Below are 22153 nucleotides of genomic sequence, written 5' to 3' on the forward strand. Positions count from 1 at the left end.
GGAAACTGAGAAGGCGACAACACGTATGCAATTTAATAACTTGATTAAAAGTCACTCGTTAACTTGTGCTTCATTAATAGTTAGTTCCTTGTGCATTGCTCATTTGTTCCCTGGTAACAATTTAAAATGTTGTGTCCCTTACTGTAAAGCTGTATTGAGGAATTTTCAAAAGGTAATTCATTGTTTAAATGTTGTGCGGCTGGCAGGGACTTAGGCAATCATTTGATGTATTTATCTGGGTTTTGAGTCATTTTAATGAAATACATCAGCCTTGCGCTTATTTCCAAAATAGCTCAACTGTTATTTCTGGGAAATTAAGATGAAAATACATCCACTGCTCTTCACAAGTTGAGTCGATGCCTGTGTATGAACTTATTGAAACAGAAAGGCAGAACAGCCAAAGAAGTCCATGCCGATGCTGCGGGGGAAGCCGTCCAGCACCTTCAGCGCCACGGGGTCAAACCTCCAGTAGTGAAGCCCGCTCAGGAAGTTGGCGTAGCCTGTCAGAGGGGAGAGAAGGCAATGGTCAACTGAGGACTTCTCCCAGTCACTAGGCCAGGGATACAAGTAACTCATGTGAAAGATCAGCATGGCCTGTTGGTCCCTGCTCTCACCGTATTTGTCCAGAAAGGCTGCATCAAGGTGGCCGGGCACTCCTCCCCACTCGTGTAGGCTGCGAGGATGGACATCATCTACTCGATTCACTTGAGGATTGAAGCGCCAGAAGGAAGCTGACTTGAAGATGTAGACTTTCTCTACGTGGTCTTCTTCCCACTTCAAAGCTGCTTGGATATCTGTGACAGGAAGCCCGAGCTGCCTCACTGAAGCTGGTCCTGTGATCTTCCTCTCTGCATCAAACACCCAGTAGCTGTCACCTGTCGGGTACAAAGATAGCGAGAAAACACAAAATGTCAGTATCCTTTTTACGTATTAAGGACAAACATCCTGCAGACTTCTACAGCCATACCAAAGATTACCATGATTGTTTTTATTTTGTTATTGAGCTGAGTGTTTTTGCAGCGGGAGTTGCCACGAAGAGGATCATGTTCTACAATGCCCGGTTTATACCGACAGAAAGCCGTGTTTCATTGCCAGGCCAGGCATGTCACATATGCAGTTTAAAAAAATAGCCGGACAATTTTGAACCAAATTCAGAGCTCATCTTTTTGTTTAAAGATCCTGATTTCAGTAGTCATCATTTCTATTTCCATCACTGCTGAGTTTATCAGTTTAGCAAGCTGCGTTTACTAGTAGTTAGCTACTAGTAGCTAGCTAACTAGGTAACTAACTAGCTAGCTGCGTGGGTCTGATTTAAGGGCCCTGCCTCGACGCCTCACTAAATCCACAAACTTTCTGTTGCTGCCACGACACCGGTGTCTTTGGGTTTGAGATGAGTCCCTGAGCCGCTGTCTCCGGGGAGAACCAAATAGAAATGGTTTCTACTTCACTGCTTCCATTTCTTACTGTTTAACTAGTATATGTCTGCTTTCAGTGATTACCCTCCAATACCCAAAGACATTTTTCAAACATGTCAACCGACACTTGAATCCCATTCGAGTCCCAGATTATCACTTTTATATCAAAAAGAAATTCTTCAGCACAAATTTACACTATTACATTTGACGCTTAATGCTTTCAAATTAATGTTCCACCTATACCTTGATTAACAATGCAACTTCTATTCACACTTTTACTTAAAATGGTTCTTGATACAACTTTACTCAGCACCTACACTTTGTCTTAAACTGAAAGGTCTTGTAGCGCTGACATGTTGGCTGCTTTTACTTGTGTTTCAAATCTCATTTGAGCAACGACTTCCCTTTTAGAATTCAACATTTTAAATGTTTAAACAGTTTTCAGCAGTGAGCAGACATACACTGTCTTCAGAAAATGGCTCCAGTGGGCTTCTGTATGACCGACCTTTGAAGAACCAGATGTTGCCAGACTTGTCTTCATACACGGCATCGATGTAGTCAGGAATGCCTCTCCAGTGGCGTGAAGCCAGAGCTGGATAGCCGGCTTGTAGCTTCCCATCGCGGATACGCCAAACGTACCGAGACTTAAAGAAGAACATCTCTCCCCTGATCATGGATGCGGCATCAAAGTTTGTTCTGCAGGCGTCCTGCTGGCACAACAAGATCACAGCAGAAAGGTCTGTCTTTGGACGAATATGTGTATTCAACACAAGACCGGTGAACTCCTGAAGCAGTGCATGTAGCTTTGAGGCCCGTCAGGCCTCTCCTGTCAACTACGATTGCTAGACAATACATTGTCTTCGATGTGACGATAATATCATAGTGCAGTAATGAAAGTACACCTTCACAAAGTACACCCCCACGAAGTACACCCTCATAGATGTGCAGTGAGCACCAGGATCTCAACGCTCAAGAGTTCTGCTATTCCGTCTGAATGTCTAAGAACTATTTTTGCCGTTTTTTCAACAACCAACGGGCCACAAAATCTGATTGAACATGTTGACGATTTGTTGGAGGTTGAAACGTCGTTAATATGAAACTATAGACGTTGTGCTGCCAACAAGAAGTTTCCAGAACATAATGGAAGTTTGTATGATAAGTTGGTATTGTAAAATGGATGGAGGTCATGTATAAGTATAGTACGATAAATCAATAACATAATCATCAGGACAGGCCTGAGGTCCATTCCCGTAATTATGGCCTCACCATTCCAATGTCAATCTCATTGGTCTCTGTCATGTCGGGCTGTGAGAGCAGAGGGGGGCCATAGAGATACTGGATGCCCCTCTTGTCATCCTCGCTGAGCTGCAGAGGGTAGGAGTCACTGTAGAAAGGACACATCACAGCATCAGGCTCCAGGGAGTGCTGCAGGCCAAGGACATGGCCAAACTCATGAGCTGCCACTTGTGTGAGATCAGTGCCTAAACATGACAGCAAAGCATAAAGGGACAGCGACACTGACGTAAGTTGTACAATCTGTTACTCTTTTCAATTAAATGAGGAACACAAATGATTTCCAGGTTGTTCAACATCCATTCATTCAAAATGTAAGCCTTGGAAATCATGAAGGTTCACCTTATTTGCTATTATTACTAGAAATACAGATAATGAATCAAAACAAAACGAGTGCACACTGAGGTGGAGTGTTTTTAGATAATCCTTTTGGCTGTCCAGAGGTAGAGAGAGTGTTGATTTTGAGAATATGTCACAGATGATTATATGATGCACAAAAACTAAAGGCACATTTTCAAGTTTAAAATAAACCTGTGGGATTGAAGCATAAAACACAAAATAAGCATAATATAAATTAGTAGAACACGTTTGGTAGGGTGCTGAATGTCCAATCAGGGATTTATGGATACAAAGAGACATGTGTTAATCACATCTTTGTGCCAGAAAGGATCAACCAACTGTGCTGCACAACATGCCTCTGCCCTGCTCCAGCCCCGAGAAGAGCTGTTGTAGGCCTAGACTGCTAGGAGACATCTTAGGATACACTGAGCTCCTCTTCTCCTTTCCTCTCTCTCTCTCCTTCTGGATGAATTCATGTCTCTTCAATGCTCATTACTGACTCTACTTCAACCCCAAGAGCCTCTCTGCTTCCTCACCTCAAGTTTCCATGGATCATGGCTGTTTGGAACCTGCTGCCTCCTGCTTCCTGCCTCCTGTCTCCTGCTTTCTGCCTCCTGTCTCCTGCTTCCTGCCACCTGTTTCCTACCTCCTGCCCGCTGCCCCCTACCTCCTGTCTCCTACCCTCTGTCTCCTGCTTCCTGTCTCCTACCTCCTGCTTCCTGTCTCCTGGCTATGGTCTGGTGTTAGGGCGTGGTATCAACTAAAAGGGGCGTGGTACCAACTAAAAGGGGCGTGGTATCAGCTAAAAGGGGCATGGTATCACAAGTGACAGCATAACATAGAATGCTGAGAACCCGCCTCAACCACGTAGCCTTCAGGAGAAACCTTCTGTTGCTGGTAAAAACTCCTCCTCACCCTCTGAAAGGTCATTCTGAAACCATCTACAAGCAATTGAATCAAATCCAAAATGAAATGGGGTCTGAACACGTCGAGAGTGCATGCATGGTCAACTGCATTGAATGCGGCAGTATTCGACTGTAGGTACAGATGGAGGATCCGGAAAGGGTGTCTGAGAAGTTTGAACCATTGAAAAGAACATAAAACAAGATCTCTATTCACTTAAAAGTACTGCAAATGTACTCACCCACATTGTTGTCGGTCCAATTCTCGTCATAGTCAAAGTGGACTTCACCCTCTCGATGTGTCCTGGGGAAAAAGGCGTGGGCGAGGATTCCTCCAGGGCCATCGAACGGTAAGCTGTCGCCATGCCAGTACCTACACAAGCACTTCTTTTATTATAACGCAGCAATTTAATAAGTATTATAACACATTTGAAGCTATTTATGTATGCTAAGCATGTTGGAACTCCTGAAGGGAGTCTCAATAGCAGCATTTTGGGAAACTCTAAACCACATTTGTCACTTGCAATTGTAAGCAGCAGTTTTCATTATTTAAATTGCAATACAGGTATTATATATTGATATGAATAGTGAGAGTGAGAGATGGTTCTCCACAGAGACTGGTATTTCACCTATGCTCACTTTACTTAAATGAGGAGGTGTGGTTGGTATGTATTCTTTCAAAGAGATTTGATAAGTTGATGCAAAAAGAAAAAGAAGCACTCATATCAACGGACAATGCTGACCAGCAATTGATTTTTTCCTTCCTCAGTGAGAAAAGTGCAGTCTCTGTTGTCTTGAACAAGAGCACTGAACATCTTGTAATGTAAGGAAAGTTCTCCTCTTTGAGGGAAGAGTAAAGATCCAGAAGTGATCCTGACTTAATGTGCTCTGCATGGATCAGACCGCGAGGTCAGGAGCTTTGAGCATGTGCAATTTAATGTTCAGTCTGGACTGTGAGCTGCAGTGAGGCTCCTGAGAGACTGACCGCCTGTGAGCTTTGTGAGGCGGAGCGGCTTGTTGCAGCACTGCTGCTCTGAGAACAGAAGCTACAGAACAATACCAGCTTTCACGTCAGGCTCAAGTCGTCAACACTGCCTGTTGGTGAGGCTGGGAAGCGCGCACACAGAAATCACTTCAAAGTAAAAGCAGTTTCACCGTATTTGCATTCATGGCATGCATTATTTATTTATTGACCTCACGCGGGCCGGACTGGGAGAGTTGTAAGACGCCAAGTCTGAACTACGTCTGGAGAGATTTAAAGTGCAGCACCTGTGTGCAGCAGAGATAAAAACCCTCCCAATGCAAAATAAAAAGCGCATCATCAAATAATTAACGTCGTTGAAGGATTGCTGAGTTAACTTGCCCAGCTCCCTCTTGCGCCCATTTCCACACTGTACTCAAATAAAAGTGAAAATGCCACAAAAATGAAATAGTCTTAAAAAAAAACAAAGGAAGCGTATTCTCTTAAATCGACTGTATTATGGTGCCTTTGAACAACCTCCCTGTGAGTGTGTCTGCTGGTGAACCTTTCTTACCTGTTGAAGTCAATAATGATGTCAGCTTTCTCAGAGGTGACCTCTCTGAACGTCAAAGGAGTCACTGCACTCCACATGCCGAAGGCCTCCTGGAGGATGTGACGCACTTTGCCCTCACTCATCTGCCAGGGGAAACGCACAATCCTATTGGACGCACAAACACATCCTGTAACCTTATACATCTTAAGACTGACAACCAAAGTGTAACGGATTCTGCAACAGTAGATTTCTGAAAATATGATCACATTATGCAACTGTATTATGCAATTAATTTGCATTAATTAATAGTTGATAACCAGACTGCTCTGCCTGATGTGGTGTGGTCTTATGAAAAATGTAAAGGTAAAGTCAGCTCAAATGGCATTCATAGTCAGAATTTACTCATGTTTTGATTTTGATTACAGGGAATTCCTTAAGAGGTAATGTTAAACCCCTCTGATGGCCATGCCTGATTTCATGAGATTTTACTTAATTTAAGGTAACATCGGAAGGTAATCTTTCAAGAATGTGTTTTAAGACCTTTCAAATATTGGGTATTTATAAATATCATAATTTAACTTGAGCTGACTTTAATGGAAAATGGAGAAGTTAGGTCCTATGGGGTGCCGGACTATGTCTACAGCGTTGTGAATCTTTATGCGCATTTGTGAATCTTTAACTTTCTGCCATTATTGAGACTGATCTGGCCCCATACTGGACCTGTTGGCACAGGTCACCCGGTCTCTGTACTGCAGGAGGCGCTGTGTTCGTATCCTCGGTAATAAGTCTTCACGGACAGGATATCTAGATGCAGCTCGGGGGCGGAGGACATAAGATTTGTGGGGCTCACGATCGCCTCTCTGCTGTTTGCAGATGATGTGGTCCTGTTTGCCTCCTCGGACTGTTACCTCCAGCATTCGCTGGGGCGTTTTGCAGCCAAGTGTGAAGCGGCAGGGATGAGAGTTAGCGCCTCCACAACTAAGGCCATGGTGCTCTGCCAGAAACCCGTGGATTGCTGCCTCCTGAGTGCAGCGGAGTGCCTACCCCAAGCGAAGGAGTTCAAGTATCTCGAGGTCTTGTTCATGAGTGAGGGTAAGTTGGAGCAGGAGATTGACAGGATTGGTGCGGCTGCAGCAGTAAAACAGGCGTTACACCGGTCCGTCTTGGTGCAGAGGGAGCTGAGCCGGAAGGAGAAGCTATCCATTTACTGGTCGGTCTACGTTCCAACCCTCACCTATGGTCACGAACTCTGGGTCAGGACCGAAAGAACGAGATCGCGGATACAAACGGCTGAAATGAGTTTCCTCTGTAGGGCTCAGCCTTAGAGATAAGGTAAGGAGATAAGTTTCCTCTGTAGGGCTTAGCCTTAGAGATAAGGTAAGGAGATAAGTTTACTCTGTAGGGATAAGGTAAGGAGATAAGTTTACTCTGTAGGGATAAGGTAAGGAGATAAGTTTCCTCTGTAGGGAGGCATACAGATTCCTATGTATGCCTCACACATAAGGTAAGGAGATAAGTTTCCTCTGTCGGGATAAGCCTTAGACATAAGGTAAGGAGATAAGTTTCCTCTGTAGCTGTCGGTGGCCTTAAGACTAGCGGATGTGCAGTATTTAACACGGTGCAGGGCTGGTCACACTCTCTCTTTTTTCTTATACAGAAGATACTACACTTAACTGCGTGCAGTCTGTGATTTCGGCCGAGACTTAGAGGGTCTTGATCAAATGTTGAATCTGCTGAATTTATCACAACCTTTTTATTAAATCCTTTTATTATAACTGGTTGGATTCCAAACTTCTTTCTTCACGATCACCTAGGATTTTTGGACATATTTAACAGCTGCTAACTGTCCACTTGACTAACGCAAGTAGCTACGTAAATCTGAAAAACTCTGGTTTTTGATTGGTAACGACCAAGAGGAGGATGTCTTCCCTTTGGACATCAATGAATGTGTTTTGACCAATCACAGATTAGCATGAAAATAATAAAAATACATGACATTAAAATGACAGAAAAGATTCCGCCCTAATGGAGGACAGTAGAAGCTTTACATCCATCAAAACAACCAGCAAACCTTCAGGATCAAAAGGCAGTGGCAACCCACCCAACAAACTCATGGACAAAACAGAATATTTGTGTTTCTTACATGTAAGTGAGAGCCATCTTTTCCCAGCGACCTCCGAACAGCGCAAACCGCTTCCTGCGCTGCTTCTTGCTCAGCCCTCCCTTCTTCTGCACCAGGTTGTGGTAGGACAGGCCGACCTGCGTTAAGGTGGGATAGTCTGGGACTCCACAGCGAGGACGCTTCCATAACGCTGTGTCATTTCTGGATGCCAGTACAGACTTCAGAAGGTAGTCTTCGTTCAGCCTGTCCTTCGGGTGTTTCCCCCTCTTCTTCAGGTCAACGTGACTTTTGCTGAGAGGCCACACCTTCCAACCAAAGCATTAAGGTCATCACACAGAAACAGGGTATTTATTAGTCTTGACAAAGAATAAAATGTATTATTAAATTGGAAATTGAATCAAATGTATTATTATTTATCAATAATGCAATAACCATGTTTTATGCTGATAGTAGCGTCTTGCATTCAGCAAGTCCGAGCCTCTCCAGGTCCCAAAGCCTCCTCACGCAGGAGCTCAAGTACTTGCTGATACAGTTTTGTTGTGTTTTGCTGATTTGACAATTGAAGGCAACAAGGTCAGCTGTCCCATTATCCTATGATTGTTGGTACAAGTTGCTGAGTAAGCCATTTTAAAAAGACAACAAGCTGGACCAGTATGCACACTACTATGGAAAAGATTGGGTATGACCCGCGAAGGTGCTGGTGCTTCCTCATCTTGTCTTACTATTTCTAGTCAGACCAACGTCTGACAAACACATTCTATCATCAGATGCACTTGTTGCTGGCAGAGTCTTTAATTTTCTAACAAAACATGGACATTGTTATAGTTTTTCTGGTGCTTATGTTTCCATTAGACCAGCAAGCCTTTCAGCGCTTTAAGCGCTGAAAGGTAAAGTGCTTCTCAGAAGGAATTTAGGATATATGATAATACAATGTGTAGCAATGGTGACTTCAATTTTACATTTACACAGACAACTTTGACCTCTGGAGAAGTCAGACCAAACCTCCTGACCCTCTCAGTCGAAGCATCAGCCCTGAGGGACCGGCCTGACTCTCCCAGCACTGCAGACCTTCTCCATCAATCACCACTTTCACAACAGCTTGAAGCACCAACATTGTTCTTCCTCCAAAGTAATGCGTGACAAAAGCAGTTTGAGAACCACTAGTTGAACCTGAGATTCTCGTTCATTGTGTAACTGGTAAAACATCTGCAGTAGTTTTCTCTATAAGAGCTGTTTTGGTGCTCTGAAACATATTTGTAAGTGTCATATATATTGTGAATCTACAGATATTTATCCAGTTGTTTGTGAAGACATTTCCTTTGGACCAGGGCAGTTTTTCTCAAAGGAGAAAGATTAGAAATTGATGATAGTGTTCATGAATGAGTTTATCCTCAACAGGCTTGAGAGCAGCAGGAGGGAAAACGCTCATGTATTTATTATTTGTTCAGTGTTATGTATAAACACCCAACAATCACTCCGTCATCTCACGACTTGAATACGTAGCATGACTCGAGCTTGTACTCTGAATATGCTGAAGAACTACATTGCTCTGCAGAAAATGTATTTTGTTATTATTAATTGCCTTTTTTGTTGCTGTGTACTGATGAAACCTGATACGTGAAGTATCCGTTTCAACTGGTGCCTAACAGCGCCCCTGGCTGGTGTAAATCACTGACAATCAAGGCCTTTCGTGGCTTGTAGCTTTATTTAATTCTGTTATTTAATATTTAATGTATTATTACTGATAGCCAAAGTTGACTGCAATCAGTCTACTTCTTTTGAGTGAATGCATGTGTTCATGATGCGTATTGTTTTTGTTTAATGAAGCTTATGAATTATTGGTACATATTTTGGTATTAATAAATCCATTTAAGATCAAGCTAACAGGTTGTATTAAGTGTTGGGACTTGTTGGGACAACCACTAATCTTCTAGCTGAGACAACCATCTGTGCTCTTTGTCCTGTGAAGCTCATGATGAAACACGGATTGGACTTTGTAGACAAAAGGTGAGTTTAAGCTTGTAACTTAAATCAAGTCATGTCATTTAAATCAAAAGCAAGTCCCCTCAGATCAGAGAAGAGTTCATGTCAAGTCTATTGTATTGAATAAATACAATATTAAGTTAGACTTATGATTGTAAAGTACATAAGAATCAAAAGGAGGTTTGTCAGGCTCAAAGCTTCTGGCGCTCTAATGCAGAAAGAACTGCAATGAACTCAGGCGCCTCTGGGCCTCATTATGCTGTCAGGAGGAACGAGAGCTTTACTGCTCAGAGGCGGGTAATAATGGGCCCCATTTAAAATGACAGATTCCATCTACACAGCAGTACATACGTATATATTTATTTACATATATACATATACATACGTTCACACACACACACACACACATATATATATATATATATATATATATATATATATATATATATATATATATATATATATATATATATACACACACACACACACACAAGTTCAAACATTCCTTGATACACATATCTACCTTCTCTAGAGGTGGCGTTGCCATTTTATTTAATGAGTCTCTTCAATGCAAGCAGATGTCTTTTGGTAATTTTACTTCCTTTGAATTTGTGGCTCTGAATTCCACTCAAGTTTTATTCCTCAACATTTACAGACCACCTAAATACTGTGCAACCTTTGATGAGTTTACTGAACTGCTGTCTATCATCTGTATTGATTTTGATTGTGTTGTCATTGTTGATGATTTTAATATCCATGTTGACGATCCCCAGAACAGAGGGTCTATAGAGCTATGTGGTGTCCTTGATAACTATGATCTGACTCAGCATGTAACAGGTCCCACCCACAACAAGGGGCACACTCAAGACCAGATCATCACCAAAGGTCTGAACATTTCCAAGGTTACTGTGACTGACGTTGCATTCTCTGATCATTTCTGTGTTTTCTTTGAGAGTGCAATCTTCCTGCACACAAATGTCCAAACCGAGGTTGTGATAAAGCATTACATCACTGAAAACACCAGTGAACTATTTACTCAGAAGTTCTCCTCTAGGCCAGCCCTCTCTTGCATCTCAGTCAATGAGCTTGTGGATGGCTTCAATTTGAAAGTTAAAAATGTTGTTGATGCCATTGCAGCACAAAGATGAAGGTTGTCTCGGGTAAGAAAAGATCCCCTGGAGAAATGCCACCCTGGTCCGAACAGAGAAAAGAGTCGGAAACCTGAGCGACTCTCCAGGTTTACTGTAATATCTATAAAGAGGCACTCCTTCTTCTCTGACATCATAATCAAAAACAATAACAATACACACGCGTTATTTGCTACCGTGCACAGGCTAACAAACCCTCCGGTGTCGGTAACTGCTACGCTCCAATCCACCTGGGCTTGCAATCAATTTGTCTCCTATTGTGCTGACAAAATTCAGAAGATTAGACAAACAGGTGGTGGCTCCACACTAATCACAGGATATGTATTGTCCCCATCTTTAAACCGCATCCATTCAAATATTATGACACAATTTCATTCAATTAACCAAAGAAGCCTAGAAGACATTATACACCATCTAAAAAGCTAACTAGGATGACATGTGGTGTTCCTCAAGGCTCAATACTGAGGCCTCTTCTGTTCAACATCTACATACTTCCACTGGCTCAGATTATGAAAAACAACAAAGTGTGTTATCATAATTTTGCAGATGACACACAAATCTACACACTGGACTACTGTAACCGCATGTTCACAGGCCATTATATGAACCGTCCAGTCTGGGACTGGTCTACCTTATGAACAGATTCAAGACTTTTCTGTTTCCTGTTGCCTTTAATTGAACCAGATTCAAGAATTTTTTTAAATCAATTTCTGCATCTCACTACTGCATTTTATTTCTTAAACTGCACTACAACTTTTATTTTCTTTTTAATTGTTTTTTTTTAATGTTTTCTTAACTGTTTTACAATCTTTTAATGGTTTAATGTGAAACACTTAGGATCACCTTGTTGTTAAAAATGCTTGCTTCTACAACTCTTATGCCTTTTCAGTGTTAATAAGCACAATACACTTGCACTGGCTGAAGATATTTACAGCATGCATGTTGACGTGTTGGCATGTTGACGTGTTGGCATGTTGGCATGTTGACGTGTTGGCATGTTGACGTGTTGGCATGTTGGCGTGTTGACATGTTGACGTGTTGGCATGTTGATATGTTGGCATCTTGGCGTGTTGGCATGTTGATATGTTGGCATGTTAGCGTGTTGACATGTTAGCGTGTTGGCATGTTGACATGTTGCCATGTTGATATGTTGGCATGTTGACATGTTGGCATGTTGACATGTTGATATGTTGACATGTTGATATGTTGGCATGTTGACATGTTGATATGTTGGCATGTTAGCATGTTGACATGTTAGTGTGTTGGCATGTTGACATGTTGGCATGTTGGCATGTTGATATGTTGACATTTTGACATGTTGGCATGTCGACATGTTGGCATGTCGGCATGTCGGCATGTCGGCATGTCGGCATGTTGGCATGTTGGCATGTTGACATGTTGGCATGTTGGCATGTACATGCTGTGGCTCCTATGAATTTTGGCATTCTTTTGGCGTTTTGCTTGAAAGATGAGGAACGATTGCTCGACTAAACTCGTAGTTTTAGGGATTTTAACCACTTTCACCAGCTTGAGACCACAAGCCGAGCCGAGCTGAGTAAGTGACAGAACTATGGCACGAGTGTGGGCAAGTAGCAATCTTCCATAAAGACAGATATAAACACAACTTCTCATGCCATTGAAACAAAGCTTTGTGTCTTCTGGTGGAATCCTGGAGCCGGAGCTAACATGTCGCCACAGGACCCTGTGCGGCAGCATCCGACCCCAACGTGCCCAAGCGTCAACCCAACATCAGCCCATCTTCACAGAGGAGCATCAGTTACATCTGTTACTAACGTGGAAATACAATGTGTGCATGCAGGTATGAACAAGCACATGACGGTGTGCACAGACAGTGTGTGTCTGTGTCTATTTTGAAAACCTCCACAGCACTACATCACACAGTAAGCAGATGTCTGGAAAGTCCCTGTTCAGTCGGGTCAGGTGGTCTCCCGTACTGTTATGAAAGGTTCAAGAATGCTGAGCTGACATTACCGGGTTGACTAAATTTACAACTTGCAATTACAAAAAACGGAACAGAATCTAATATGACTCCCTGTTCATCACACTGCAGATGTGATGAGATCTCCTCCCACAGACGGGCAGAGAACAACAGATGGACACATTGGCAGAAATCATCAGGCATTCTCTGTTTTGCACACAAACGGACTGATAGTGCCAAGTGGAGGGAATATGTTATCATGAATGGAGATGACAGACTGATCCTCCACTGTTAACATCTCTCACTGAACCTTTTCAGTAATACCTAAAGCTCAAACCTTATGCCTTACAGTGTGGAGGTGACGGGATCTTTTAAGACTTCAATATTTCTTTCCAACTCTATGAATCTAAATATAACAAATTAAAAGATATAAATTTACTAAATTTACAACTCCAATCGACAAAACTTAGACAGGAATTAAATGTATATCTTGTATCCAGTTGAATAGATCGGCTCCACTGTCACAGAAACCCAGCCCAGCTATTTGAGTCAGTGTCGGTCCCAAAGTTTTCTACATAACACATGTGAAAGCTACTGTTGACAGTAGTGGAAGAGTATTATTATTATTTTATTCTTTTATTAATCCCACAGTGGGGAAATGATTCTCTGCATGTTACCCATCCTTGGTAATGAAGGAGCAGTGAAGCTCCAGGAGACTTTGACATGAGAACTGTGTGGAGAAGAGGGATCAGCCACTCTCACTGAGCTGCAGCCGCCCAGCTATATAATAATATATTAGATCCTCGTACAAGTTCCACAATGTAAAACATCTTGAAGTGTTTAATGTGTTAAGCTGACAACAAATCATTTCATTTAGCTAGCGCTTTAGTCCACGGTAAGCAATTAGGGGTTAAGTGTCTGGCACAAGGACACAACGACAAGGACTAGCGGAGCCGGGGCTCGAATCACCGATTCTCTGATGCTAAGCACTGAGCCACAGTCGTCCCACTCATGATCACAGTAAAGAGTATTTACCCCTAAAATGTTGTGCAGTCGAAGTAGTAGTACCAGAAAATAGAAACACTCAAGTACAGATCAACCTGTTCATTGATGCAGCTCTCATGTTGAGCTCCTTCACCTCCCACCACTGACTGTTTAGGAGAAACAAACTCATGGAGGGCAAATAAGAGAAGCAAACAAAAATGATTCACTGTCAATCTAGTAAAAGGAAAAGAAAGGGTTTTATGCTTTGCCAACACACCGCGTGTTGTCTGGGTTTCACTGCAGATCTATCTGACTTGGCTCATAAAATCAAGGATTATAGAATAATATCAATGTGTTGTATTAAGGTCCTGTTGACTAGTTTCCTGCAGACACTCAGCCGGTGTGTCTGGTGCGTCTCGCTCTCAGTAGCTATCTGCTTTGTTCTCTTGTTCCTCCGAGTCAGCAAACAGCAGTTTCTAACCACCACAGTGAGATGACGTGCCTCTGCCTGCTGATCTGACTCTCTCACTCAGGCTGTTGACGGCTTTACTGCAGAGCAGGCATGCAGGCGTTGTTCTGTCTGGGCACACAGGACACCAGCATAACAGCTCGAAGCAGCCTCATAGTCTCTCAGTATCTCATTCTCAAACATCCATCCATCCATTATCCAAACCACTTATCCTGTTTAGGGGCGCTGGAGCCAATCCCAGCTGTCAATGGTTGAATGCAGGGTTCACCTGGACAAGTCTCCAGTCCATCAGGGCAGACATTCACACCTACGGTAGAGTCCAACTAACCTGAGCTGCATGTCTTTGGACTGAGAGAACCCACGCTGACACCAGGAGAACATGCAGAGTCCACACAGAAGGAGTCCACTGCCAGATGGGGAACCAAACCCCAGCCCTCCTGCTGTGAGGCGTCAGTGGTAGCCACTACACCACCGTGCAGCCTTTAAACATACATACCAACTACAGGACCAATGATGATGGGGCTAACGGTGATTTCACGTGGCTGCTTCAGCCTATTGTGTTGTACATGCTGGAGAACAATAGCAGAGCTTGTGGAGATGAAAACTAGCCTTGGATGAAGAGACGAGAGTTTTCAGCTCTTTTGATATAACAATTTCACTTATGGTTTTATGAGTTTTAAATGTCAAGAAACACATACAGCTGCTTTTAGCTCAGTTTCACTGACAGTAAATGACGTGAAAAACTTTCACTTATTTGAAATGATTTGTCCTGAACTCCATCTCTCTTGTCTGTCTCTCTCTCTCACACACACACACACACACACACACACACACACACACACACACACACACACACACACTCACCTGCGAGGGCTTGGACCTGCTGCCAGGCACCGGCAAAGAATGAGCGCAGAGGAAAAGGTGCAAAGGCAAGACACCGCAGAACAGGAGCGACACAGTCCGCATCGTGTGTCTCCCGGGAACAGGACGCCAGAAACCTGGAGCAGCCTGAGCAGATGGGAGCAGAGAGCAGCAGCCGGAGCAGACGGGAGCACGGCGCTGTGTGCTTTGTCCTCCTCTAACTTCTGTCGAGCTCCCAGACACAGATGACTTAACCCTTTCTGTCCGTCCAGACGTGCAAGCACAAATAGCAAGGAAAGGAGGAGGTGACATGACTGGATGAGATGTAGCAGAGACAAGTAGAGGAGCCTATGAAAAGTACTTGAGCCAAGTAGGCCGAGTCTGGGTCCAGATCCTGGTCCAGAGTCTGGGTCCAGATCCTGGTCCAGAGTCTGGGTCCAGATCAGTGGTGGGCCATCAGGGCCTTGAAAGCCTTCTCTGCTGGCCTAAACACAAACACAAAGTTATAGCTATTTTACAATTTAATTGTTTTTCACAAATACACGACACATATTATAATTATTTCCCCACATTATCTTATTTTCTCATGTCACAGCTCCTTTCTTCCTCTGTTGCTGTGCTTCAGCCTGCAGTGCCTGAAGCTTTTTTAAGGTGAGCTTTCATCAAATCATATTTCACCTTTATGTCTATATGGAAGCAGAGCGGCTTCTTGCTGGCCGTTGCAGAATAAAATACACAGGGAGTAGACGTTGTGGTTGACTGTCATAACTAATCTACAGTTTGACATACTGGGTCTCTAGTGGGGTAATATGGTACTATGAGCTCTCTTATGGGGTAATATGGTACTATGAGTTCTCTAGTGGGGTAATATAGTACTATAATCTCTCTGGTGGGGTAATATGGTCCAATAATCTCTCTAGTGGGGTAATATGGTACTATGAGCTCTCTAGTGGGGTAATATAGTACTATAATTTCCCTTGTGGGGTAATATGGTACTATAATCTCTCTCATGGGGTAATATGGTACTATAATCTCTCTAGTGGGGTAATATGGTACTATGAGCTTTCCTTAATAAAGCAGTGGAGAGCAGCTAATACGTGAGTAATATGATCTCTCTTCCGAGTCATCGTTAATACACAAGCTGCTGCATTCTGGATCAACTGAAAAGATTTATTCAAGCAGTCTAATAATAAGGAGTTACAGTAACCTAGTCGAGAAGTAACAAATGCACAAACCAGTTTTTCTGCATCTTTGAGAAAAGATGTGTCAGATTTTTTAAATATTACGTTGGTGAAAAAAGGCAGTCTTTGAGATTTGTTTTCCATGGGATTTAAAGGTTAAAAACCTGATCAGACTCGCATAAGCTGGTCTTATTAACATGCAGGTTTATTTCCAGGAAATCACAGTAATGCCGCCGAGGCTCTTATTTAACAGTTGCTAACACGGAACAGGCTAACAAGCTCACTTTGCATTGCTCACACTTGTCGTAACACAACACACACACATGTAACTATTCTAGTACAAACCCCGCCTAACCCCCAACTCCACCAATCGCAGGGCGCAACCCTTTCAACGTTCACGCTGCTTCCCTGTGATTGGTCGGAGAGAGTGAGAGGCCGCCGCCCGACCCAGATGCCTGTACAGGGTCACTACAATATAATTTAGTATCATTAGCAAAACAATGAAAGTTTATGCATTGTTTTCTGGTATTATTGGTTTGTGGTCAACAAAGTATATAATCTAGAATTCACTCCAGCTTTCTGAAAGACAATCTCTCATAATTCCATTATTATACCCCATCTCAGGTATTTCATCTAGCAGAACAAGCTGGATTTTGATGTCAACATCTTGAATTCTGTCATCACAGAAATGTACCGTGAGCTCTGGCAGTACTGGGCCTCTAAACAACTTATATTTTCTTCATCCCCCACTGGATGGCATGGCTTGTGGTGAAAAAAGGCAATATATTATCCAAATTCTGCTGCTTTTTTTTCAGAAAAGTGTCTGACAAAAACAACGTTGCTGCTCTCAAAAACATCACCACTCACATCCTGTGTGGATTACGCCTCTGTCAATATTTTAAAATGATGAGGTAGTAACTCATAATTGTTAAATAGTAAGTCTAAAATATGAGATAGTGTCTCATAATTTTGAGATAGTAAGTCAAAATTATGAGATGCTAAGTCAAAATGATGAGATGGTAATTCTTAAATATGAGATAATGTCTCATAATTATGACTTACATTGTCCAGAATCTGCTCACTCTCCCTGGTTTGCTCTCTGCTGTTATGATGAGATGAGGGTACTAGAGTTGCTACATTTATGTGCAATACAATGCAGGAGTAATATGTTCATTGTAAAAAAAAAAAAAAACATAAAAATTGACGTAATTAGCCTATCGAACAAAATGACCAAAATAATACATTAAACCTACAACAAACAAATACACATTGAGCTGTCGGAAGATCATTAGTCATCGTGTCAACAGAGGGCGCTGTTTCATTTTCCCTATACAACAAACGCAGTAGAATAGACGGTCAAGTTGACTGTAGATAATGCCATTATAATGATTCTTTCGGAATAAAGGTTTAAAAACAGCCACTCGTATTGTATTTAAAGTTTTCAGAATCAAGACTTTGGATAAAATACATAATGTATTTCATTGTGTGTTGCATACTTGATTTAATTTAGGAGTTATTTATTAATAGAGGACTATTTCGTTGATTAAGACTTTTATTTTGAAGGTTTATACAGGATGTGATTCAGTCAGTCTAAGTAACTTGACAACAGTGATGAAAGATGAAAATGAAGGAGCGGTGAAGAGGAAGAAGAAAAGGAACTTGCGAGCTGGCTAACTACTTTAGCGGTGTTCTGGGTTTAGCGTTTAGATAATGGCGCCTTTAGACCTCGACAAGTACGTTGAAATAGCGAGACACTGCAAATACCTGCCGGAAAATGATCTAAAGGTGAGTTTAAGTAGCTAAATGAATGTAGACTAAGCTTTGGTCATATCAGCAAACGACAATGTTTGTTCATCAAGTGTGGCTAACAGCGTAGCTGCTAGTTAACAGTTGTTACTGAGGTAGTAAGGCTTGTTATGTTTATGCTTCTTTGATCACTGATGGAAGCCATCGCCGGCTATCAAAGTCTGATGAAAACCAGGACAGTTAATAAATGACGCTGTAGCTGTTCGTGGTTAGCTAAAACTAAAGCTAGCTCCAACGTTAGCTCACGGCTAGGCTACATGTTACGGTGTGAGACCCTCAGGGGTCCGGACCAGTAGCTGCATGGTTACCCACCAGAGACTCTTGTTGCTACCTACTTCACGCGCATGGCGCTCTTGTGAAGGTTAAGTTACATAAAACAATGAAGTAACGTCATTGTTTATTGCTGAAAAGCAGAATGTCATATGTCTGCACCATTCTTTAGAAAGAATAAACTAGTTGACTATCTAACGACACATTGCAGCCTGTCAGTTGCTTTCTGGTCTTGACCCCGTTAGCCTGGAAGCGACTGGGAGACCGGTGAGAGACCGGTGGGAGACCGGTGGGAGACCAGTAGGAGACCAGTAGGAGACCAGGAGGTCTGGTGGCCTTGAGGTCTTTTAGTCCTGCATGGACATAATAAGATTAATGAAATTCCACACAGGGTTGTGTTTGCTACACCATTCATGTCGGGCGCATGGGCCCAACGGTTAAAGGCAGTTATCTTCATCCAACCTGAGTGCTGTAGTCCTCTGCTGGGACGCTGTGGAGCTGCCGGACCTTATTGTCTCCCTAGTTTGCTGCCGTTCTCAGTTGCTGCATGTTGGCTGATAATTGCTGCTTTTAAAATCCCCGGGTGGTTTGGATCAGGCGGCAGCGAGCTCTGAAAAGAGAAGCAGAAATGCAGAACTCAAGGCTTCAGAACCGCAGTTCAAAACCCAATGAATGAAGTCACCACGACAAGTCCACTTTGCTGCACAGCCTGTGGTTGAGATTCACTAATATAACCTGATCAAAACCTTCTGTTGTGTTTTAGTAACCGACCCTGTTAACGAGTGACTTTCAGCCAAATGCGTCTGTGTGTCATACACAGCTGTTGACAACATGTATCTGCCTCATTGTTTAATTAGTATATAATACATGTCACTGTCATCTGGATTGTCAAACTTAGTTGTTAAATTGAAAGAGCTAAACTATTTTGTATTTCCTCACAGAAGCTGCTCCGCTCATCATTTCTTCTCATGGATAATACATATAGCGTGTTATGAAGCTGCACTGTAACTGCAAGACTGATTACTGCTAACTATTGTCATGTTTTACTTTTGCAGAGATTATGTGATTATGTATGTGATTTACTGCTGGAAGAATCAAACGTTCAGCCAGTCTCTACTCCAGTGACTGTTTGTGGAGACATTCATGGTCAGGTAGGCTCATCTGATCCCTCACTGTCTCATCACAGGATGATAAATTAGCCGTTCTTCTTACCAAATGTCTCTAAGATGTCTCAACATCCAGCCTGAAGACTGAGTCTACTGAGTCTGAGTTAAGACTTAATGGACAGATATTTTCCAGTATTGTTGCTTTGTGTTACAGTTAGTGGCAGTTCTGTTTGGTAATGTATGTTATAAGTCGACATGCACAACCTGCATGTATGACAAGGGCGAGCTGCAATGCCTTTCACAGCATTACTGTTGAGGATTTGGCCCCAATTCTCTTTTTTGTTTTACTTTTAATGCTTAAAACATGTCAGTGGAAATGAGCTGCATGTTGGGCCAAATCTTGATAAAGATAAATATCACTATATCATGTTTGTAATTTGTTAGTCTAAATGAAATAAGCACATGGTTTGGTCTACTCGTGTTGGAATTAAATACAGATTCATTTTTATCATTTAATTAAGAACTATAGTGCAAAATGATCAGATCTTGATATATAATTTAAATCCTGATCCAAATGGCTATTATTGATCAGTGCAGGTACATTTGTTGTATTGCTAATACACTGTCTGTTTGTTTATGACAATGTATTAGCAATACAACAAATGTACCTGCACTGATCAATAATAGCTATTTGGATCTGTTTGTTTATGACAGAAGAATAAATTGTCTTTCTTGTTCTTGATGTAGTTTTATGATCTGTGTGAGCTCTTCAGAACTGGAGGCCAAGTTCCAGACACAAATTACATTTTCATGGTGAGTGAGTACATGCTCTTGATTCACCTGAGCAAGTGGAGGTTTCAATGGGGTCCGAACATTAATAACACAATAACACACAGTGCCGTATTCAGATTAAACACTAAAGTTTTGGGGTAGTTCTTTTTGTTCGGTTCTCTGACGGCATTGTCTTCCGCTCCTGCAGGGAGACTTTGTAGACAGAGGATATTATAGCTTGGAGACGTTTACACATCTGCTAGCTTTGAAAGCAAAGTGGCCAGATCGCATCACACTTCTACGTGGAAACCACGAGAGCAGACAAATAACACAAGTGTACGGCTTTTATGGTAAGTTTACAAGTTCCACTGTTACTTTTATACATGCACATGTGTTCTGTTTCACAAGCTCATCCTACCACGTTGCCATGTATGTCTTGCATTTTTTTAGATGAGTGCCAAACAAAATATGGAAACGCAAACGCCTGGCGGTACTGCACCAAAGTGTTTGACATGCTGACTGTGGCGGCTGTAAGTTCCTCCTGCTTCTTTCACTTTGATGACATAAAGACGCTGCCTGTTGTAACATCACCTGTGAATGTTTGAACAGCTAGAATGTGTAACAACATGGATCAGCTCTCTATCATCCAAAAACTCAGATTATTGTTCAGACAATCCTTTCTATCATGTTCCAGTCATGTCTTTTTTAAATGTTCCTTTCTTCCAGAAAGAGAATTAAAACTTGCTCAACACAACGAATGCGTAATAATAAAACATGTCGACACTGATTTAAAACTTACTTATGTTTGAAGAGCGTTCAAATCTGAAAAGCTTGACCTCTGGGTGCTTTCATGTGTTGAAGTGAAAGTCTGACAGCATACCATTCATAAACTGGGATGATGGAAACAGGGTATTCACATGGTTGGATTGGATTTTTGAACACACCTGATAAGACCTGATAAGATTAGCATTTGGGTCATATTTAATGTGATATTTCCAGAACTGCCAGTTATCTTATGACGTCTCTGTCTTAATCCCAGTTGATAGATGAGCAGGTCCTGTGTGTCCACGGCGGTCTTTCACCTGACATCAAGACGTTGGACCAGATCCGCACCATCGAACGCAACCAGGAGATTCCCCACAAGGGGGCCTTCTGTGATCTTGTGTGGTCGGATCCAGAGGACGTGGACACCTGGGCCATCAGCCCGCGAGGTGCAGGCTGGCTGTTTGGCTCCAAGGTTACCAATGAGGTATGCTGCGTCACCGACATTTAAAACCAGTCAATGGAAAATGTAAACATCCGTTTTCCAGTTGATTGAAAATAATACTCATATTTTGTCATAGTTTGTGCACATCAACAATCTGAAGCTCATCTGCCGTGCACATCAGCTGGTTCACGAAGGCTACAAGTTCATGTTTGATGAGAAGCTTGTGACCGTGTGGTCGGCACCAAACTACTGCTACCGCTGCGGAAACATCGCCTCCATCATGGTCTTCAAGGACGTCAACAGACGAGAGCCCAAGCTGTTCCGTGCTGTCCCCGACTCCGAGCGCGTCATACCTCCCCGAACTACTACCCCCTACTTCCTCTAATGACGAGAACCAGTCCTCTGGAGATCTCAACTCTAAAACCTAATAACATATTTTTAGAAATGAATGGAATTAAGTTTCAGGTCTACAGCAGCTTGAGTAGCAAAGGGTTTCTTCTGAGGCTACCGTCTGTTTGCACCTCGCCCACTTGTTCCATCGTTAAGAAACTAGCCCCAATGAGAAAATGATAGCTTTTTAAATTTCTTCAAATTTTAATAAACTGTTGAATGGTTTAATTTTGATGTTATGTACCCCACTGAAACAAATAAAACATTTAAACTGGTGGTAACTGCCAATTATACATGTTCAAATAAAGTGATGTATATATATATTTTATTTATCATTGTCACAGTTTGGTATACTGGCTGCCTTTTGAAAGACTGGACTCTTTTTTAAACGGCTGCTGAGCACGTTTTGCCTGTTCATGTTTTGTTGGCTTTCTTTTCAATATTTTTGAACTT

At 42.2% G+C, this 22153-nt stretch overlaps 2 protein-coding genes across 2 annotated transcripts; one reads left to right on the forward strand and one right to left on the reverse strand.

The window, feature by feature from the left end:
* Positions 1-372: 372 nt before the first annotated feature.
* On the reverse strand, positions 373-15226 carry LOC137784118 (stromelysin-3-like). Its single transcript, XM_068574558.1, has 8 exons — positions 14973-15226; positions 7607-7890; positions 5485-5628; positions 4192-4322; positions 2682-2896; positions 1921-2125; positions 615-875; positions 373-500 (listed from the first exon to the last, which is right to left on the reverse strand). The coding sequence occupies exons 1-8, from the start codon at positions 15072-15074 to the stop codon at positions 373-375; spliced, it is 1470 nt and encodes a 489-aa protein (XP_068430659.1). The 5' UTR covers positions 15075-15226.
* A 2528-nt stretch (positions 15227-17754) lies between these two features.
* LOC137783457 (serine/threonine-protein phosphatase 6 catalytic subunit-like) lies at positions 17755-22021 on the forward strand. Its single transcript, XM_068573399.1, has 7 exons — positions 17755-17935; positions 19282-19377; positions 20080-20145; positions 20312-20453; positions 20554-20633; positions 21143-21352; positions 21447-22021. Exons 1-7 carry the CDS (start codon positions 17861-17863, stop codon positions 21693-21695), a joined length of 918 nt encoding a protein of 305 aa, XP_068429500.1. The 5' UTR covers positions 17755-17860; the 3' UTR covers positions 21696-22021.
* The last annotated feature ends 132 nt before the right edge of the window (positions 22022-22153 follow it).

The sequence above is a fragment of the Clinocottus analis genome, unplaced genomic scaffold (assembly GCF_023055335.1).
Source record: "Clinocottus analis isolate CAN_PGR_092001 unplaced genomic scaffold, fCliAna1.0.p SCAF_13, whole genome shotgun sequence".
Lineage (NCBI taxonomy): Eukaryota > Metazoa > Chordata > Actinopteri > Perciformes > Cottidae > Clinocottus > Clinocottus analis.

What these genes read in the sequence shown, in the direction of transcription:
- LOC137784118 (XM_068574558.1), bottom strand. Translation starts at nt 15,074, where the DNA reads ATGCGGACTGTGTCGCTCCTGTTCTGCGGTGTCTTGCCTTTGCACCTT. An exon ending in AAGATGGCTCTCACTTACAT is followed by an intron (nt 5,629 to 7,606) that starts GTAAGAAACACA and finishes TGCGTCCAATAG; the next exon opens with GATTGTGCGTTTCCCCTGGC. An exon ending in ATCATTATTGACTTCAACAG is followed by an intron (nt 4,323 to 5,484) that starts GTAAGAAAGGTT and finishes GTGCTTGTGTAG; the next exon opens with GTACTGGCATGGCGACAGCT.
- LOC137783457 (XM_068573399.1), top strand. Translation starts at nt 17,861, where the DNA reads ATGGCGCCTTTAGACCTCGACAAGTACGTTGAAATAGCGAGACACTGC. An exon ending in GTGGAGACATTCATGGTCAG is followed by an intron (nt 19,378 to 20,079) that starts GTAGGCTCATCT and finishes TTCTTGATGTAG; the next exon opens with TTTTATGATCTGTGTGAGCT. An exon ending in GCTCCAAGGTTACCAATGAG is followed by an intron (nt 21,353 to 21,446) that starts GTATGCTGCGTC and finishes ATTTTGTCATAG; the next exon opens with TTTGTGCACATCAACAATCT.